At 33.3% G+C, this 17,101-nt stretch overlaps 1 protein-coding gene across 10 annotated transcripts in view; it reads left to right on the forward strand.

Annotated features, from left to right (window-relative positions):
- Positions 1–16,679, forward strand: part of LOC132713351 (uncharacterized) — a 76,641-nt gene extending 59,962 nt beyond the window's left edge. For all 10 annotated transcript variants that reach the window (XM_060695906.1, XM_060695911.1, XM_060695915.1 and 7 more), the window contains 18 exons: positions 240–317; positions 971–1,082; positions 1,548–1,690; positions 2,164–2,271; positions 2,663–2,847; positions 3,349–3,520; positions 4,113–5,877; positions 7,105–7,260; positions 7,784–8,223; positions 8,687–8,862; positions 9,373–9,580; positions 10,713–10,802; positions 11,362–11,418; positions 11,811–11,923; positions 12,470–12,515; positions 13,740–14,023; positions 14,541–14,684; positions 15,514–16,679. In XM_060695906.1, the coding sequence (XP_060551889.1) occupies positions 240–317; positions 971–1,082; positions 1,548–1,690; positions 2,164–2,271; positions 2,663–2,847; positions 3,349–3,520; positions 4,113–5,877; positions 7,105–7,260; positions 7,784–8,223; positions 8,687–8,862; positions 9,373–9,580; positions 10,713–10,802; positions 11,362–11,418; positions 11,811–11,923; positions 12,470–12,515; positions 13,740–14,023; positions 14,541–14,684; positions 15,514–15,682 (4,446 nt within the window). In that variant the 3' untranslated portion in view covers positions 15,683–16,679. The remainder of the gene's footprint in view (positions 1–239; positions 318–970; positions 1,083–1,547; positions 1,691–2,163; positions 2,272–2,662; positions 2,848–3,348; positions 3,521–4,112; positions 5,878–7,104; positions 7,261–7,783; positions 8,224–8,686; positions 8,863–9,372; positions 9,581–10,712; positions 10,803–11,361; positions 11,419–11,810; positions 11,924–12,469; positions 12,516–13,739; positions 14,024–14,540; positions 14,685–15,513) is intronic.
- The last annotated feature ends 422 nt before the right edge of the window (positions 16,680–17,101 follow it).

Raw genomic sequence — 17,101 nt, forward strand, 5'->3', positions numbered from 1 at the left:
AATTTGAAATTTTGAACTTGATATTCTTAAAATGGATAATTTACAGTTCCAAAAATGGAAGCTGGACATGATCAAATATTAATATTTGGACGTGAATATGTTGGCCTCTGGCATTTAAGAAATTCTGCAGGTAAAAGGTTTGTGGGGTTTTATAAAAACATGAAGTAAATTATGAAACTTAATGAATTTTGTCACAAAAATGAGAAGTGTTGTAGAAAGCTGTATGTTGTTTTTTGCAGGAACAACGCAAGATGGAGTTTGTGTTGGCACAAGAATTAAAGAAACCAAGAGAAGATATGGAACTTCGAGATTTAAGGGTAGGCAACTCTATTTTATAGATATAAACACATAATTAATTTGTCTTTTACTGAAATGTACAAATTGTTACATTTTTACAGTAAAAAAAATATTGAAAAATACACTATCAAGATACAAATTTTAGATTTGTGATGAAATGTTTTTGATGAACGCTATCAGTTCTTATTAAAACTCTATTAAGATAAGGGGATCATAATTGAAGGATAAAGCAAGAAAAAAATCAGTCAAACAGTGGCACTGTAGGTTCAGCTCAAAATGAAATTTAAAATTAGATAGGAGAGTAATATACGAGACCATAGCAGTTTTTAAAGTTAGATCACTCAGGGTGACAGTACATCCAGAATATCTAGATTAAACAAGTTGTGTGATTTTATAGACAAAAAATCAGTGGAATTTTGGAAGATTGTTCTACTCGACAATACTGGGAAATACTTTATGTACCATGTGCCTCTTTGCTGAAAAATGTTGTTTTTACTTATCTATAGTGTATATTGGCTACACTAAAAAGAATATATAAAGAATTTAATGCTTCAGGGTAGACAACTCTTATTGTTATTGTAATAGTTCAGAATGGACAGTCAAATTAGCATGTGACTTTTGAAACAATATAAATGATTGAAAGTTTTGAAATAATAGAATCAATGTATTGTAGGAAATGCCAGAGTTCTCAAGAATTCCAGGAAACCGTCTTGATGGGGAAGCATTTGCAGATTGTCTGATGTCTCTGGAGTTTTTACACAACTTTTCTAAAGCTCTTGGATTTGGTAAGTTAATTAAAAATAACACATGACATGTGCATATTGTTTTTTTCCAATGGATGTCTCTCAGTTTGTTATTTCATTATGTAAACTAGATTCTTCTTCCTCGAACATTTGTTTCAAGAAAAGGTTTTTCAGTTACTTTCTTAATTATCAACAGATTTGTGAAGAGGAGGTACATGTTTTACAAACACATCTTATTATGATTGTGTAAACATATTTTCCCTTTCTGATTAATCCACTCTGAACATGCATTCATATAATGCCATCAGTACAGATGTACATGTATGCCAGCACAATACTTTGGCATCCCAATTTTTAGAACTTCGATGTTGAAATCACTTTAGTCACAATGGACAGTTCCCAATTCAGATCATTCAAATATTGGGCTGGTAAGTAGTTGCATATCTGAATTTTGATCTTAAATGTCAAACTTTTGATTGACTGAAATATATATTTTGTTCGTTTCAGATGCACAGACGTTGCCCACGTTAAAGAGTTTACACGATGCTGTGATAGCAAAAACGGAGGATGACAGCGAGGAGTACATGTCCCTTGTCACTCATCTTCTAAGACACGCCCTCGATGAACCAGGTGTTCCTAATCCAAAAGAGGTACAGATCTAAAGATTGTAAAATTTTATGATCCATGCCAGTAGTGTGAATTTAAGACGAAAACCTGAAATCAAATTGCGACTGTTGAAAATGGAATTTACCAACACATTTTATAAAATTTTCATTTTCAATTCAATTTGACATGCCTGGTACATAGCAGTAGCTATCTAAAAGGACAGCTTTCTGTCTTCTAGCTGATATAAATCAGATGTTGTTAAAACATGATTCAGATAAGGAAGGGCACCGACATTTTAAAAAAAATTGTAGCATTTTTAGGGGAAAATATACCTATTTTGCGCTAGGGGAAAACAGCCTTTATTTGGCTGTAAAATACAGTAAAAAAATCACTGAAGTTGGAAGGACTTAACCTGTTACTAAGGTGACTATTTGTACTATAACTAGATTAGGACTTGTTTGTTAAAAAATAATTACAATATATCTGTTTGTTAAAAAATAATTACAATATATTCAAGGCTGTGACAAAGTTGGGACAGAAAATTACTGATATTGAGATCACAGATGTCATCCTCGCAGAAGTTTTACGGGTTTTTATGGTCATTCGAAATGGAGGCGAAACTGAGGTTTGTTCTCTTATTTCCCTTTGATTTAAAAAAATTTAAGATGGAACACTAATGGTTGTGCATCATAACAAAATAAAAGTATTATTAGGCTTGACATTGAAACAATTTGGACATTAAACTTTATGGCATTATATCTGCCTTTCATTCATTGCTAACAATATTAATTCAGAGCCTTAATAATAAGGTGAGCGATATATGGACCATCATGGCCCTCTTGCTTAAGAAAACAAACTGGAATGCTGATGCAAGGATACAAACTATAATATATATATGTCTTTCAAACTATAATGTAAACTCTTTGTTTATATGTGGAATGATAAAATTAATGCTTCCATGTTATTGATTACAAATGAAATCAAAACTTATATATACGAGTACCTGTATTTAATAGCTGAGTGAATATTTACGCAACTACCCGCTAGAAGCAATGTCGATCAATCAGCGTGCTGCAGTGATAGCTTTCCTATGTAATGAGTTGAATTGTGGGAAGACCATTACCACGGAAATAGAAAACCATCTCGATCACATGGCCGATATCCGCAGGGACAAATGGGTCATTGAAGGAAGGCTTCGAAGGTATATTTATCAAGATATTTTTCTCAATCTTTACTTTAATAACGTAGATGGAAGATTGTTTTTTAATAGATTCTTCAATATCTGGTCAACTATATAGATACTAGATATAGATGTATATAATTTAGTAACGGTCTTTTAAAAAATGAAAGACCTGGAGAAAAAAACGAAGTTTGACTGTTTATGCCATTACTAACATTAATATTTTGACATATGATATGTATAATGAACTGTTTATCAAATGGGTAATTTAAAGTTTGCAAAATATTTTTGTCATCTTCATTTATGAAATTTTATCCATTAACCTGCTTTATATGATTGTGTAATCGATTAGCCATGCTTGGAATATAAAACAGTCCCTTCAAAGTTTAAGGAATGTCAATATTAAAATAGAAAAATTGAGAAACAAATCAACAGTAATGAGCCTGGTCAGACTGGTTTGCAGCAGGTTTTGATTCCAGCAGGTTAACAGTTAAAATAATATTTATATTTTGCTTTATCAAGGTTGAGGATCATGCGGTCGAAGAAGTTTAACAAAGTGGCTACGAAGCCCACGGCAGCAGACGGCGAGACTGAGGACAGTGTCATGACAACAATGAGTAAACAGAGTGATGATGAGGAGGATAAAGATGAGGGCAGTGGTAATGAGGAGGAAAATTTTAACGAGGGTGAAACAGTACGTAATTTGTATTTGAGCTTTATGAAGTTTGCATAATGTACCTATAGTTTTAATTAGTAATGGAACAAGATGAAGATTACATCAAATCTCTTAAATAAATTTTGGTATAATTTGTTTTGACTGTCAAGATCATGTCAGCGTCATCATTGGGGACATTAAGTTTTTCAGTCAGCTATATGTGAAAGGAAGTTTTTTTATATGTTTCTGTACTGGAAAACAAGAGCTTAATTTTAAAATGTTTGAAGTTTTGTTTTTTTATTACATTGTACATATCTTTTATGGATGTATAACCATCTCTGAATTATTCACATTTCAAGCTGTCAGTACTGCTGGAAATGAGTTTGCAGTTTCGGTAGCAGCTTTGTAAGGGTTAAGGATTATAATTCATATTGCCAATTCACTTTAAACTTGTGTTTACATGGAAACCTGGTTATAAATATCTTCATTAGATTGTGTTACATTATCGTATCATTTTGCCTTACTTAAGTGTTAAATACATGTGTTTTATATGTGTGGCATAGGCAAGTCATTATCGACACAAACTATCTGAGTGTTCATTACAATCAAACAATTTATTTGATAATTCCAGGAGGAAGATGACCCTACAACACTTGAGGAATGTGAGAAACAAATAGAAAAACTCCGTAAGCAGCATGTTCAACACAGAGATAAAGTGTTCAAAGAGTCGCAGCATGTTCGTGGCATTGACCTTGGTTGTGATCGATACAAACGCAACTACTGGGTCTTACCACACGCAGGAGGAGTGTTCATTGAAGGGATGGAGTCAGGGGAGATTAAAGATCTTGCCAAGGTCAGGGTCAAGAACGATAGGTTAGAGGCTAAGAATCTCAAAATAGAAGTAATAGATGAGCGAAGTGAAAAGAAATGTTTCAAATTTTTGGAAGAAATTGAAGAAAAGAAGGCAGCAGGTGTGAAAAAGCTTAAATCGGAAAATGGTTGTGAAAATAAAAGTGTAATTGTGTCTGGAAATAAGGAGATTAAGAAAGAAGGGAAAGGTGTTAGTGAAGTTAAAGAGGAAATGCCTGAAGAAGTAAAGGAAGAAAAGGATAAGGAAAGTTTGAAAATTGAAGATTCAAAATTGGAAAATGGTGTAAAAGTTGAAAAGGAGGTTATCTCCAGGACTGAGAAAGAATCAGCTAAAGTTAATGGACATGTTGGTGAACATGGTTTATTTGATACTCAAGTCAAATCTAGCGGACTTACAGAAAAGGTTGTGAAAGAAACTGATAATAAAGAAGAAAGTATATGTAATGGAGATCTAAGAATTTCCGACCAGAAATCACCTCAGTGTTTATCTGTCTCAGGAAGTAGGGAGTCTAGTACCAGTAAATCATCTCAGAATCAGACTGGTTCCAATAAAAACATGGACTTTGATACGGGTACCAATAAAGACTCAAAAAGTAACGAGCCAGGTTCCAAAAACTCCTCAAGCAATGTAAATGATTCTGTAATATCTGCAAAACATGAAACAAATGGGAATAAGATTCCCTCTAAACATGTTGAATTGAAAATTCCAAGTGTTAAATCTAGTGCAATAGAAAAAGATATGTTGTCCTCAGATGTGGAGAAACAGTCTAACCTTTTCTTGCAGATTCCACAATGTACTAAACTTAGTGATTTCTGCAGTATGTCCATTGATGCAGCCATTAAAACTGATTCCTCAAAAGAAACCAGTCAACAGCAGACGTCATCCACTTCCTCATCCTCATCATTGTTTTTGAATACCTCATTTCCTGACCATGTGACCAAGTCAGCCAATCATGTTCCTTCATTGTCATCACCACCACCAGCTCATGTAAAAACTAATATATCAGAAAGAAAGCCAAGCTTTATGAGCATAGACTCTATTCTGGAAAAAAAATCTGGATCTAGTCAAAGTAACCAGTTTTATCCAAACAGTGTTCTACCAGTTAACCCATTTGTGAATCATAACCAGTCTGCAGTAAGTAATATAGACAACCATACAGCAGACGGAAAACCATGGTTCAGTTTGTTACCCAGAGTTCCCTGTGATGATATGTCTCTAACGAGGGGACAACATACTTCTATGCCATCAGGAATAATTTTATCACCACCTTTTATCTCTCAGCTGCCATTCCATCCATTTTCAATACAGAGCCCTCCATTTTCATCATTCCAAATGGGCCAGTTGTTTAATACCTCACCGGACCAAGCTTTGACTGTGACCAGTTTTTCTACATCAACAGTAACATCTGTAACCCAGTCAAGTGATTCTTCATTTAAGAAACCAGAACCAGTCTCATCTAGTCAAAATCCGGATCCAGAGCAAGTTTTAAAATCTCTCCAGGGAGAGGCTAAGCCAATTCCTGAAGGTAAGTTATTGGGGTTTTTTTTCTTGTTAGATAAAATGACCATCATAGGGATGTAATTTTAGCATATGCCATGTCATTAAAAGATTTAGTAAGAATATTGGCAGGAGCTGCAAAAAATCTTCTCAGTCTGTACATTTTGCACTAGGACAGAATCCTGAAATATTCATTGATTGGTTAATTTTTTGATAAACAAGACTGAAATACTGTATGCGGTAAACAAGTTGAGGTATTGGTATGTGGTAACAAGAAATACAGGTAAGAGGTAAACAAGACTGAAATACTGGTAATAGGTAAACAAGACTGAAGTACGAGTAAGTGATAAACAAGTTTTGGTACCAGTATGTGGTAACAAGACTGAAATACTGGTATGAGGTAATCCAGACTGGGGTACCGGTATGTGGTAAACAGGACTGAAGTACCGGTATGTGGTAATCCAAACTGAAGTACTGGTATGTGATAAACCAAACTGAAGTACTGGTATGTGATAAACCAGACTGAAGTACTGGTATGTGGTAAACAGGACTGAAGCACCTGTATGTGATTAACCAGACTGTAATACTGGTATGTGATAAACCAGACTGGAGTACCGGTATGTAATAAACCAGACTGGAGTAATGGTATGTGGTAAACAAGAATAAAGTACTGGTATGTGGTAATCCAGACTGAAGTACTGGTATGTGATAAACCAGACTGAAGTACTGGTATGTGATAAACCAGACTGAAGTACTGGTATGTGATAAACCAGACTGAAGTACTGGTATGTGATAAACCAGACTGAAGTACTGGTATGTGATAAACCAGACTGAAGTACTGGTATGTGGTAATCCAGACTGAAGTACTGGTATGTGATAAACCAGACTGAAGTACTGGTATGTGATAAACCAGACTGAAGTACTGGTATGTGATAAACCAGACTGAAGTACTGGTATGTGGTAATCCAGACTGGAGTACCGGTATGTGATAAACCAGACTGAAGTACTGGTATGTTGTTAACAGGACTGAAGTACCGGTATGTGGTAATCTAGACTGGAGTACCGGTATGTGGTAAACCAGACTAAAGAACCAGTTTGTGGTATGTAAATGAAACTTCAACGCAAGTGGTCTGTAGTGACTGTTAACTAGATTTGAAAAGAATTAAAATAATTTATGTATATGAACTACATGTATAAAGTACTTTAGGTAACATATTCTGATCATATTTAACTGTCATTATTAAATGACCAACAGAGTTCAAGAAAGGTTGGTGGAAGATCAACGAGAGCGAGCAGTTGAATCAGTTGATACAATGTCTCCATCCACGTGGGATACGAGAGAAACAACTAGAGAAAACTATACAGAAATATAAAGATTACACATTGGCATCTAGCTCCAAGACTAAAGAAGGTATATACTAGTACATGTACTTTTCTTCCATTTTGAATGTTTATGTTAAAGATTTAGTTTATACAGAAATTATTTCAGTTGAATTGTGTAGGAAGCTATAAGCTTATAGACACACTTTAGAACCAACCCATACTGAGCAATGAGTAAAATGTTTCTTGCTCAAGGAAACAACGACCTGCTCCTGGCAGGGTTTGAACCAACGGGACTAGCTATCATTAGATTACCAATCCAACACGTTAACCATTCGGCCATTCCTGCACTTCGTTATAAATTTGTTTTTCTGTGAATTTGTAACTGTTGTAAATTTTCGAAGTTTAAATCTTTGTAAAGTGTTTATAAAGTATTTTGATAAAAGGCAGCTACCCTTGGTAAAAATTACGGTCTGACCCAAAACAAAACACAGATATTATCATCAATCTATGAAATTGCTGTGAATTTCCTATGCAATAAATAGAGTGTACAATTCCAGAACAATATTATGATCTTATGATGGTGTTAAAACTTGAAATGATTATAATTTTAGTTATCTGTATGGAATCTTCATCTGAGGAGGAAGTTACCGATGATGAAGAGGAAGCAGAAGATAAAACTGAAGAGCAAGAGGACAGTGAAAATAATGACCACCAAGAGCAGAAAATGGACCAAAGTGATGAATCTAGTGAAAAGAACACTGAAACGGTCACAGAAACAAGTAGTGAACACAGTTGTGATAAACAAACTGAAAATTGTGACAAAGACAATGAAAAAGGTAGTGAGGAACAAAGTACGAAAAAGTGTGATAAAACAAAAGGAAGAAAGAAAGGAAAGAACAAGAAAGAGAAACAAGTAAAGAAAAAGAGGAAAAAGAAGAAGCCTGTACCAGTGATTGACTGTAAGGCAAGGTCAGAGGAAGCAGATAACCTGATACTGGAGGAGGTTGAAACATTAGAAGATAGGATAGCAACTGCCAGCCTTCAAATCAAGGTACAGAACATTTAAACATCAGTGGATGTATCTCATTGACGAGGAGTGCAATGCATAAGAATAATTACTGTTCATAAACTGTATTTAAAAATTAAAAATTTGGTCACTATGAATACAAATTATTTATTGGAACCTTTATAATGTGTTGAAAAAAAGGGGAGATAAACCTTGTATTGTAGGTTGTTTTGAACATCAAGTTCAATAAGTGAGATCAGTACACTTAAATTTATTAACACTTTAAGCAAAGACAACTGTATATTGCTATAATGTTTTGTTGTTTAATAAAATAATTCAGTTAAATTTGTCTGCTGTAAATATTACCATTTCATTTTTGATTCAGTTCCTATACTGAAACATTTTGTGTCTTTTGTCAGTTTAGAAAAATTAATATTGAATCATTTTGATTAAATATGTGTGAACATGGCAGTTAACATGTAGTTAAGAAACTGTTTTTGATTTTAAGGGCTGGAAACTGGCACCAAAGACATTTTCTGAGGAGTCAGAGGTTCGTATCATTCCACGAGGTTCACCAAAGAAGGACGAGAATGACCTGTACCCAGTGGAGGCGGCAAAAGAGCGTCTGCTACAACTGGAATCAAATGTTGAACGTAGATACCTCAAACCTCCACTCTCAAAAGCGTAAGATTGTTATCTGCTGTTATAGCTTTGAACTTCAATATTTATTAAAATATATATTACATGTATATCATAGTTCTCCGAGTGTCTGATGTTAGGTTGTAAAACAATTTTAGTTCACCACTAGGAACTTTCATTGAAATTGCTGATATGTTAATTAAAAAAAAAAAAGTTTGCTGATCAATGCCCCACCTCCAAATGAAAAGTGTCCTGGAAATGAGTCTAAAAATTATGGCATGTATGCTGTAGGTTTGATGAATTCCACCAGGGACTTTGGATTCTTTCATGTGAGGAAAATATTTTGCTACCTTACGGAACTATACTGAGTTGGTGCAACGCAATGAAAAACCAACAAACATAAAAATATGTTTGGTAAATGATTTTGGATTTCAATATTGATTTCGGCATTTTGCCAATCCCAAAAACTTTTCCTTAAAATCATAACATTATGATTATATGGAATGTAGATTCTTAATATATCTGTTATTTTGTATAAATGATTACTGCTTTCAGGCATAGGATCAGTCTTAACAGTATGTCCTCCTCAAGTCATACAGAGGCCACAGATGACCCAGACTCAGAGATAGACTTTGAAAACCTGCCAGTCGGACTACAGATGTGGCGTATTGCTGTTGCTACGGCAACGTCACCGGCACAACTCATGTTGTGTATAATACAGCTGAATAATTCACTGGCCTGGGAAAAGTCAATCATGAAAGTGGTATGATTTTAGAATTTTGTAAATATTTAAGTATTAAAGGAACTCCACCGAGGTCCAAAAGCCTAAAACATATAATTTTAATTTCTTAAATAGATCTGTGGCGGCACTTGAAACGGAAATAAATGCAAAAAGTCATTAATAAATGTGCCCAGAAATAAATTGAAAAATTGTATTTTGTGCAATTCTTAGCCTGATTTGAGTGAAAAGCATTGCAAGCTTTTCAATTTTTGAGTCATTTTTCACAATAAAAATAATTATTCAGGGGAACATGGAGAGCAAATGATCTGAAATTATGTACACAAGTTATTGGTCTACACCCACATTAAATGGGACATGTATCTTGGAAAAGAATTTCCAGTCTAGTCAAGTCAAATAACCTCAGTGGAGTCCCTTTAACTTGACAGTGATTATTTATTGAATGTTTCGAAAGAATGAAGCTTATATGAATCACCCTTGAGTCAGCTTCCTGGAACTAACCACTGCTGGTGTCTTATGAGGATATGTAATCATGATCCCAGTAGTGCTTGAGAGGCATTGTACACCTTAACCTCTAGGCCAAGGCATTGATATTTTTGTTTATCTTAGCACAGAGTTTGTAATAAACTAAAAAAATAGATATAATTTTAATTTAGGTTATGATCCCATTATAGAAATATACAATTACAATGATATATATTGTGATGGAGGTTAAATGAATTTTGAAAATACATATACGTCAAATAGAAATATTGGAACAAATGTAAAAATGAATAATCGAATACATTGTATATTCTATTATGGAAAACGAATATTAGAACGTCAAATTCCTTATTCATTCCCAATCCTAGAATTTTCAAATGTTAACAAACCAAGAATTCCAAATTGATGAAAATCGTATCCTAAGGACTAGTTCTTTATTGAAAACATTGATTTTAATTTCTGAGTGCCTCAGATACTTGTCTTTGTTGAACAATTTACAAGAAATAACATAATGCTCTCAGAAGCATCATAAAAATTATGAACATTAAACATATGGAATATACAATGTGATTTTTACCTGTACATTATATAATTTAATTGTTAGAGAAAGCCTGTAAAAGGGATTATATTTGACTCTGATTTGTAAATTATACATGTAATTTATTTGTTTCAGCTATGTCAGATCTGTAGAAAAGATGATAACGAGGCGGAGTTGTTGCTATGTGACGGTTGTGATCGTGGTTACCATACTTACTGTTTTAAGGTAAATACCTTAAATCTTAAACTACCTGCTGGTTGGAAACTGGTTAGCAAATTCCACAAGTATATAGCCATGCCAGTCTGTACGTCCATCCAGACTCTATACTAATTTTTGTATTTTGGTTCTAAAATCTCTTTAACTTTTAATGGATTGTTTTAAATTCAAAGCTGGACAAATCTGTTATACAATTCAGCAAATAAGGGGTTTATATTATCATGATGGTTAAAGACTCTTTGGGTTTGAATCCCACCAGAGACTTGTTTAAGTTTGTTCGTGTGAAAAAACTTTTAATATAGCTTAATTGCAAGAACGTCAGGGTTTCTTTTTAAATGCATACTTGCATCTCCTGCCCCCAGTAAAAGTGGGGAAGTTGTCATATGAGCTTAACTTTTGGTGTGGCTTGTGCCTATATTTTTATCTCAAACTTTTATCTTTTATCATTTATACTGATGGTAATGTTAGAGAAAATGAAGTAACAGAAATTTCCCTGATGATATAGACAAGGGATGACAAGCATTCAAAGAGTTTCAACATTTTCTAATTGTTTTGTTGTTTTTTTCAGCCCAAGTTGGAGACCATTCCAGATGGTGACTGGTACTGTTTTGAATGTGTATCCAAGGTATTACATTACATCTTTCATACAATAATATACATGTATATAAAAATATCTTAATGGTATTGTGATACGCTGAAAATTATTGATTCATATATAATGTTTAGCTAGATCAAGATCATATAAAGAGGAAGTTGTACATGTTTTTTCAGATAGTTTACATGCTTTAAGAACAATGTCACTAAAAAACATCATCGTTTTTACTCGGTTACTCTATGCTCTACTAGTGAAAGGTAGTGTAGCGTCAGTTAGTATATGATTTTTTATGAGATTGCAATAAAATATTATTTAAAATAAATAATGCATGGATGAGCACCTGAGGTCTACCTAAAATGAAAACTTAGTCGCTACATGTTGTATAACAAAAGCTAATATATTTGATATATATACATCACCAGGCTGTAGGTGAGTCATGTTGTTTGGTATGTGGTAGAAGATTTGGCAAGATGGCCGACTGTAATATGTGCAACAGATGTGTACATATAGACTGCCTTGATCCACCTCTACCTAGGTATGATATAACTTTATTAATGAAATACAGCATTGAGTCAGTGAGATATTATTGATATCATTCACTGTATATCACTTACTGGATAAACTTTAAGAGTAAAACCAAGCAAAACAAAAAATACACAATAAATTTCATACAATAATTATGTTGTACTGCCTAAATTTAGGGTGAAAGACTTTGTCATCGGAGATTTAAAGAAATGATTGTTTACCATTTTCTTTTAAAAAAACCTTCAGTATTAATTGTCGTAAAGAAATAGTTGTTTAACATTTTCTGTAAAAAAACATTTGTGTTAATTGTCATTCTAAAAGATCTTTCTTTGTTATGGTACATCTACATAATTATTTACTGCTATGAAATAATTCACATTGAATGATTAGACTAAGCCAGCACTTTAGCAGTGATGCCATGCCAAAAATTTAGTGTTTGCACCATGCCAAAAATTTAGTGTTTTCACACCAAGTGAAGTTGTATTTTTCATATTTATTTCTGTATTGATAAGCATATATAATAATTTGCTATATTATGACCATTTTATGATTGTAGGGTACCAAGAAAGTGGTTTTGTGCCTCTTGTGATGACTGTAGTAAGGTGAGAAGATATTTCAATATATAAATACTTGTACTTTATTTATACAGAATTTATTTAACCCTTTACGACATATATACGCGAAACAACGCACTTTCGACCCCCCCCCCTTTTAGGCCTCAAATAGTGAAAAAATGGTCCTATTTGGGCCCCAAACATAAGTTTTCGTTTGAGAAATGTTGCTTAAGAAATTGAGCACTTTTTCAGCGCCGCCCCCCATCCAAAAGATACATCAGGGGGTTGCCAGAAGGGGGATGTGCCCCCTTCTGTTAGGGGGGTTTGAAGGGGGGCGGAGTCCCCCTCATCGCCAAGAAAATTTTGGACTTGTGACAGGCTAAAAATGACCCCAGGTCAATCATAATGTAACGTTTAACCAACGCTGAAAAGCCTTTGACTCTATCTCAATCCCTTGAGAAGTTGCAGCACTTTGAAATAAATTTTGATGGAAAAAATCGAGGCAAAATAGTGATTTTTGGCAATTTTGAGATGTCCCCTCGTTGCCATGGTAACAGGAAATTTAAGACTGAGCATGTCGTTACAAAGGCAATGGTCTAGTCAACATTTGTGCCAAGTTTGATTAGTATTGAAGCATTTTTCATAGTTTCATAGCAGTTTGAACTTGTAACAGGAGGCTTTTCAGTGAAAACGGCCATTTTTCACAATATGCTCATGGGGGAAAGGGTTAAGCTTCATTGTGTAGAAACCAATAAGCTAATAGATATTATCAAATTCGTTACTGGAATCAACCCTGGTATTTAACGAGTATTAATTTTTTTGCTTAAGGAACAACAGCTTGAACCCACATGGTTTGAACCTGTGTGACCTGAGCAATACTTAGATTACTAGTCTGATGATTTAGTTAATGCCACCCTTGGTTTTAACTCATTTACCAAAATATGTTTCCATATCTTCAGCAGATATATTGTGTAAAACTAGAAGTATCATTTACATTTTTGTTTTGAATTTAACACATTTTATATTTTTAACACAAATTAGAAATGGGAGTCAAAATTTAAATGATTATGCATGATTATGCATAATTATACATTATATTAAACTTTAAACACATTTAAAAATACAAGTTAAAGCTTTCATATTGCATGCCATCAAGCCTTGCTTGTGATTAACATATTATATACATGTATGTTGTAAATAATAAGTAATACAAAGTTAAGTATTACCAAGGATCAAAAAGTATTTATTTAGAAATTTGACAAATCTTTTCAGTCTTCTGCAAAGAAACGTGTTAGGAAGAATTCCACAGCCAGTGCCTCTGCCCCGTCCACCCCTGTCCCAGATCTCACACCCACGGGTCGAAAACGTAGATCTGACTTTGGTATCCCTAGGAAACGTAAATCATCAGACGCTCAGTCTGAGAGTGACAGTCCACAGAAGAAAAAGGAGGACAGTCCAGCTGAAAAATCTCCCAATGGAGAGAAACAAGAAAACAAAGTCAGTGAAAAAGATAAGATAAAAATTGAAGAGCAGTCCACAGATCTGAAAATATGCAGGTAAATAAATGCAAAGGTTATCTTTTGCTTGATAATTTCAATTTTGCATAGTCATACTGTCAATGAAAAATGACATCTCCTCCTAAACCACTTTAAGGTCAATATCAACATTACTTTATAGAAATGATCCTTTCGTAACAGTCTGGTTGCCATGGCAAGGTTACTAGAAGGAAAAACTTTACATTGATGTAAAAGTAAGTATCAAGAACTGTTGGTCAGATTTCATATTCTTATGTAAATAAGAAAAAAAATGTAAATGAAAATTATCTTAGCCAAATCAGATGGTCAGACCTATACATGTATAATATAACTTAAATACTGGTAATATAATTATAAAAGTGATTCATATTAAGTGACTGACAACAAATGTACTTGTATTTTTCCATGAATATATTAAAGACTATAGAAAACTTTGCAAATTTTCAAGCAATAAAGGGCCATCATGGCCTTGTTTAGGGCTTCCTTGAAGATTATGTGTCTGTACTGAAATGGATAAGAGTTATATTTCTTGTTACAGACTGCTTCACACAGAAATGATGAAACATGAAGATGGTTGGCCATTCTTGCAACCAGTCAACTGTAAACACTTCCCTTCATACAGGAAATATATAAAATATCCCATGGACTTTGGAACCATGAAAATAAAACTCAGGGACCATATGTAAGTCAATATATATGAAAATACAAAAAATGTATCTTGTAAACTTTGTCAAAGTACACAAGTGTACCATTGCTTTAAAGCACTTGTCCTCCGTCCAAATGTTGTCTATTTTCTCTTGTGTTAGTAAAATTACCCAGTTTTTAGTGAAAATTGCATAGTTTGATTTGCTTGTAATTTGATGACTGTATTAATGCATATTCCCCAGTATACATGTATTGTATTATAACAGCCCATACATCTGAGTTAATAATATCAAAAAATCCCTGTTATTTATATTAACACTGGATAGTTTCAAATAAAACTTGAAACGATTGTCAATTACTAAATCAAAAGGACCAAATAGCCATATGCATAATTATGTATATTAAAATTTTGATATTATAATTCTGCATATTTGTTGAAGGTTTTGTATTCATTGGACAGTTGTTACCTTTGCTTTATCTGCATAGTTACATGTAAAAGGCTCCTGAAAAATTGTAAAAATATAGTATTATTTCTGTAATTACATGTAAAGAGAACAATAGTAAAGTTCTTATACTAGTTTGTTGTTGAGACACTTTAGACAGACAAACTTTCAACAGATAGGTTATGCAGCTATTTATTGTAAAAAAATGCTTGTTTGCAAAATATTTTTAGAACTGGTATTAAATATATGTGAGATGAGGTTTCGATTATTAATTTAATTGAAAATTTTGCGGAGAAATTGGTTATTACTAGTTAGTTATTAAGGAAAAGACAGTTAGGTGGATTGACCACTGAAATATGAACAAAAAGTGTTTAAAATTGACATAAAAACCAGAAGAAAATTTTTTTTATATATTTATTACAGCTATCGCTCTAGAAGAGAATTCGTGAATGATGCTAGACTAGTGTTTGACAATTGTCAGTTATTCAACGAGGATGATTCAGAAGTAGGTCAGTGCGGACACAACATGCGAAAATTCTTCAACGATCGATGGAAAGAACTTATTCTTGATGCTATGTCACATTCATCTTAATCATCAATTCATTCAATTTCCATTTTTGCAAGTTGATTTTTATGAAAATCACGTTCAGTTTTTGGGGCCCATGATTAGTGTTTTTATAAATGATGGCACAGTATATTACATTGTCTTTCTTTATTTTTCAAAACTGTGTGTACAAAAGTAACGTATCTTGTATTTATTTATGACAAATGAAAAAAGTTTGCATTTACCTATGATTTTATCATACCCTGTCTGCTTGGTGCCACTGTGTTGTTCCTGTCAATTTATTCATTACATATTACAGTTCCAATAGTTTGGCCCAAAGCATTGTCAATTGATAAGTTTATATATACATTGATGCTAAAGTGATTTTCACAAACTAGTGCTTCTCATGGTATCACCTTCATGTTTTTTGTACATTTGAAAAATACAACAATGATTTGATACTTAAAATTTTTTTAAACAGCAGACTAAAAGTCACTTTAACATTTCTTAAATTCTTTCGAAAAATTATGTTTTAGTTGTTATTTTCTTAGTAACGTAAGCAGATGTATTACATTGTTTAACCCTCAATCAGCTTGCGGCTAGAGACCAGAACAGACCAAGATCACCCGGACACATCTGTGCTGTCTGATCATGTTTTTTTGCAACTTTTTTTCCCTTTATATAATTAATGGTCATGTCCAGAGTAAAAGATGGATTAGTCCATTTTAAGATATTTAGTGAAGTAAGGGTTAACATGTATTTATAATTGATGCTTTGATGTATACATTTTTATTGCTATAAGCTAAAATGGGCATTTTTACATACATGTATTTTCAACACACAGACCACCAGAAATTTGTTATTTTTCTTTTCAATGCATTTTTGTTTCATGATACAGTTTATTTATTATGTATTATTTGATACTGATGCTAAGTTTTTAAAATTTTGTACAATGTTTTTTCACTTTTTATTCCTCTGAAGAATTTACATTTTATATCAATATAAGAAGTACCTGGTTATTTAAAATATTTTATCAATATTAGAAATACCTAGTTTAATATAACCAAAGATATGTCGACCATTTTTTCAAGCACAGGTTTATAAAATTCAGAGTTAAAGTTTTTACTATATACCGGTAATGTTATGATTTTAAAATAATATTATGTCTCCTCAGACTTTCTAGTAGGTTATAAGAAACATATATGAGCCGCATCACGACAAAACCAACGTAATGCGTTTGGAACCAACATGGATCCAGACCAGCCTGCGCATCCGCACAGTCTGATCAGGTTCCCTGCTGTTCGCTATCAGTTTCTCTACTTGTTATAGAGTTTGTAAGCGAACAGCATGGATCCTGATCAGACTGCGTGGATGCGCAGGCTGGTCTGGATCCATGCTGATCGCAAAGGCATTACATGATTTTTGTTGTGACGCGGCTCATATATTAACATAGTAAGGTAATATAAA

Source organism: Ruditapes philippinarum, unplaced genomic scaffold, assembly GCF_026571515.1.
Source record: "Ruditapes philippinarum isolate M1 unplaced genomic scaffold, ASM2657151v2 ctg3748_1_1_1_1, whole genome shotgun sequence".
In the NCBI taxonomy this organism is placed as follows: domain Eukaryota; kingdom Metazoa; phylum Mollusca; class Bivalvia; order Venerida; family Veneridae; genus Ruditapes; species Ruditapes philippinarum.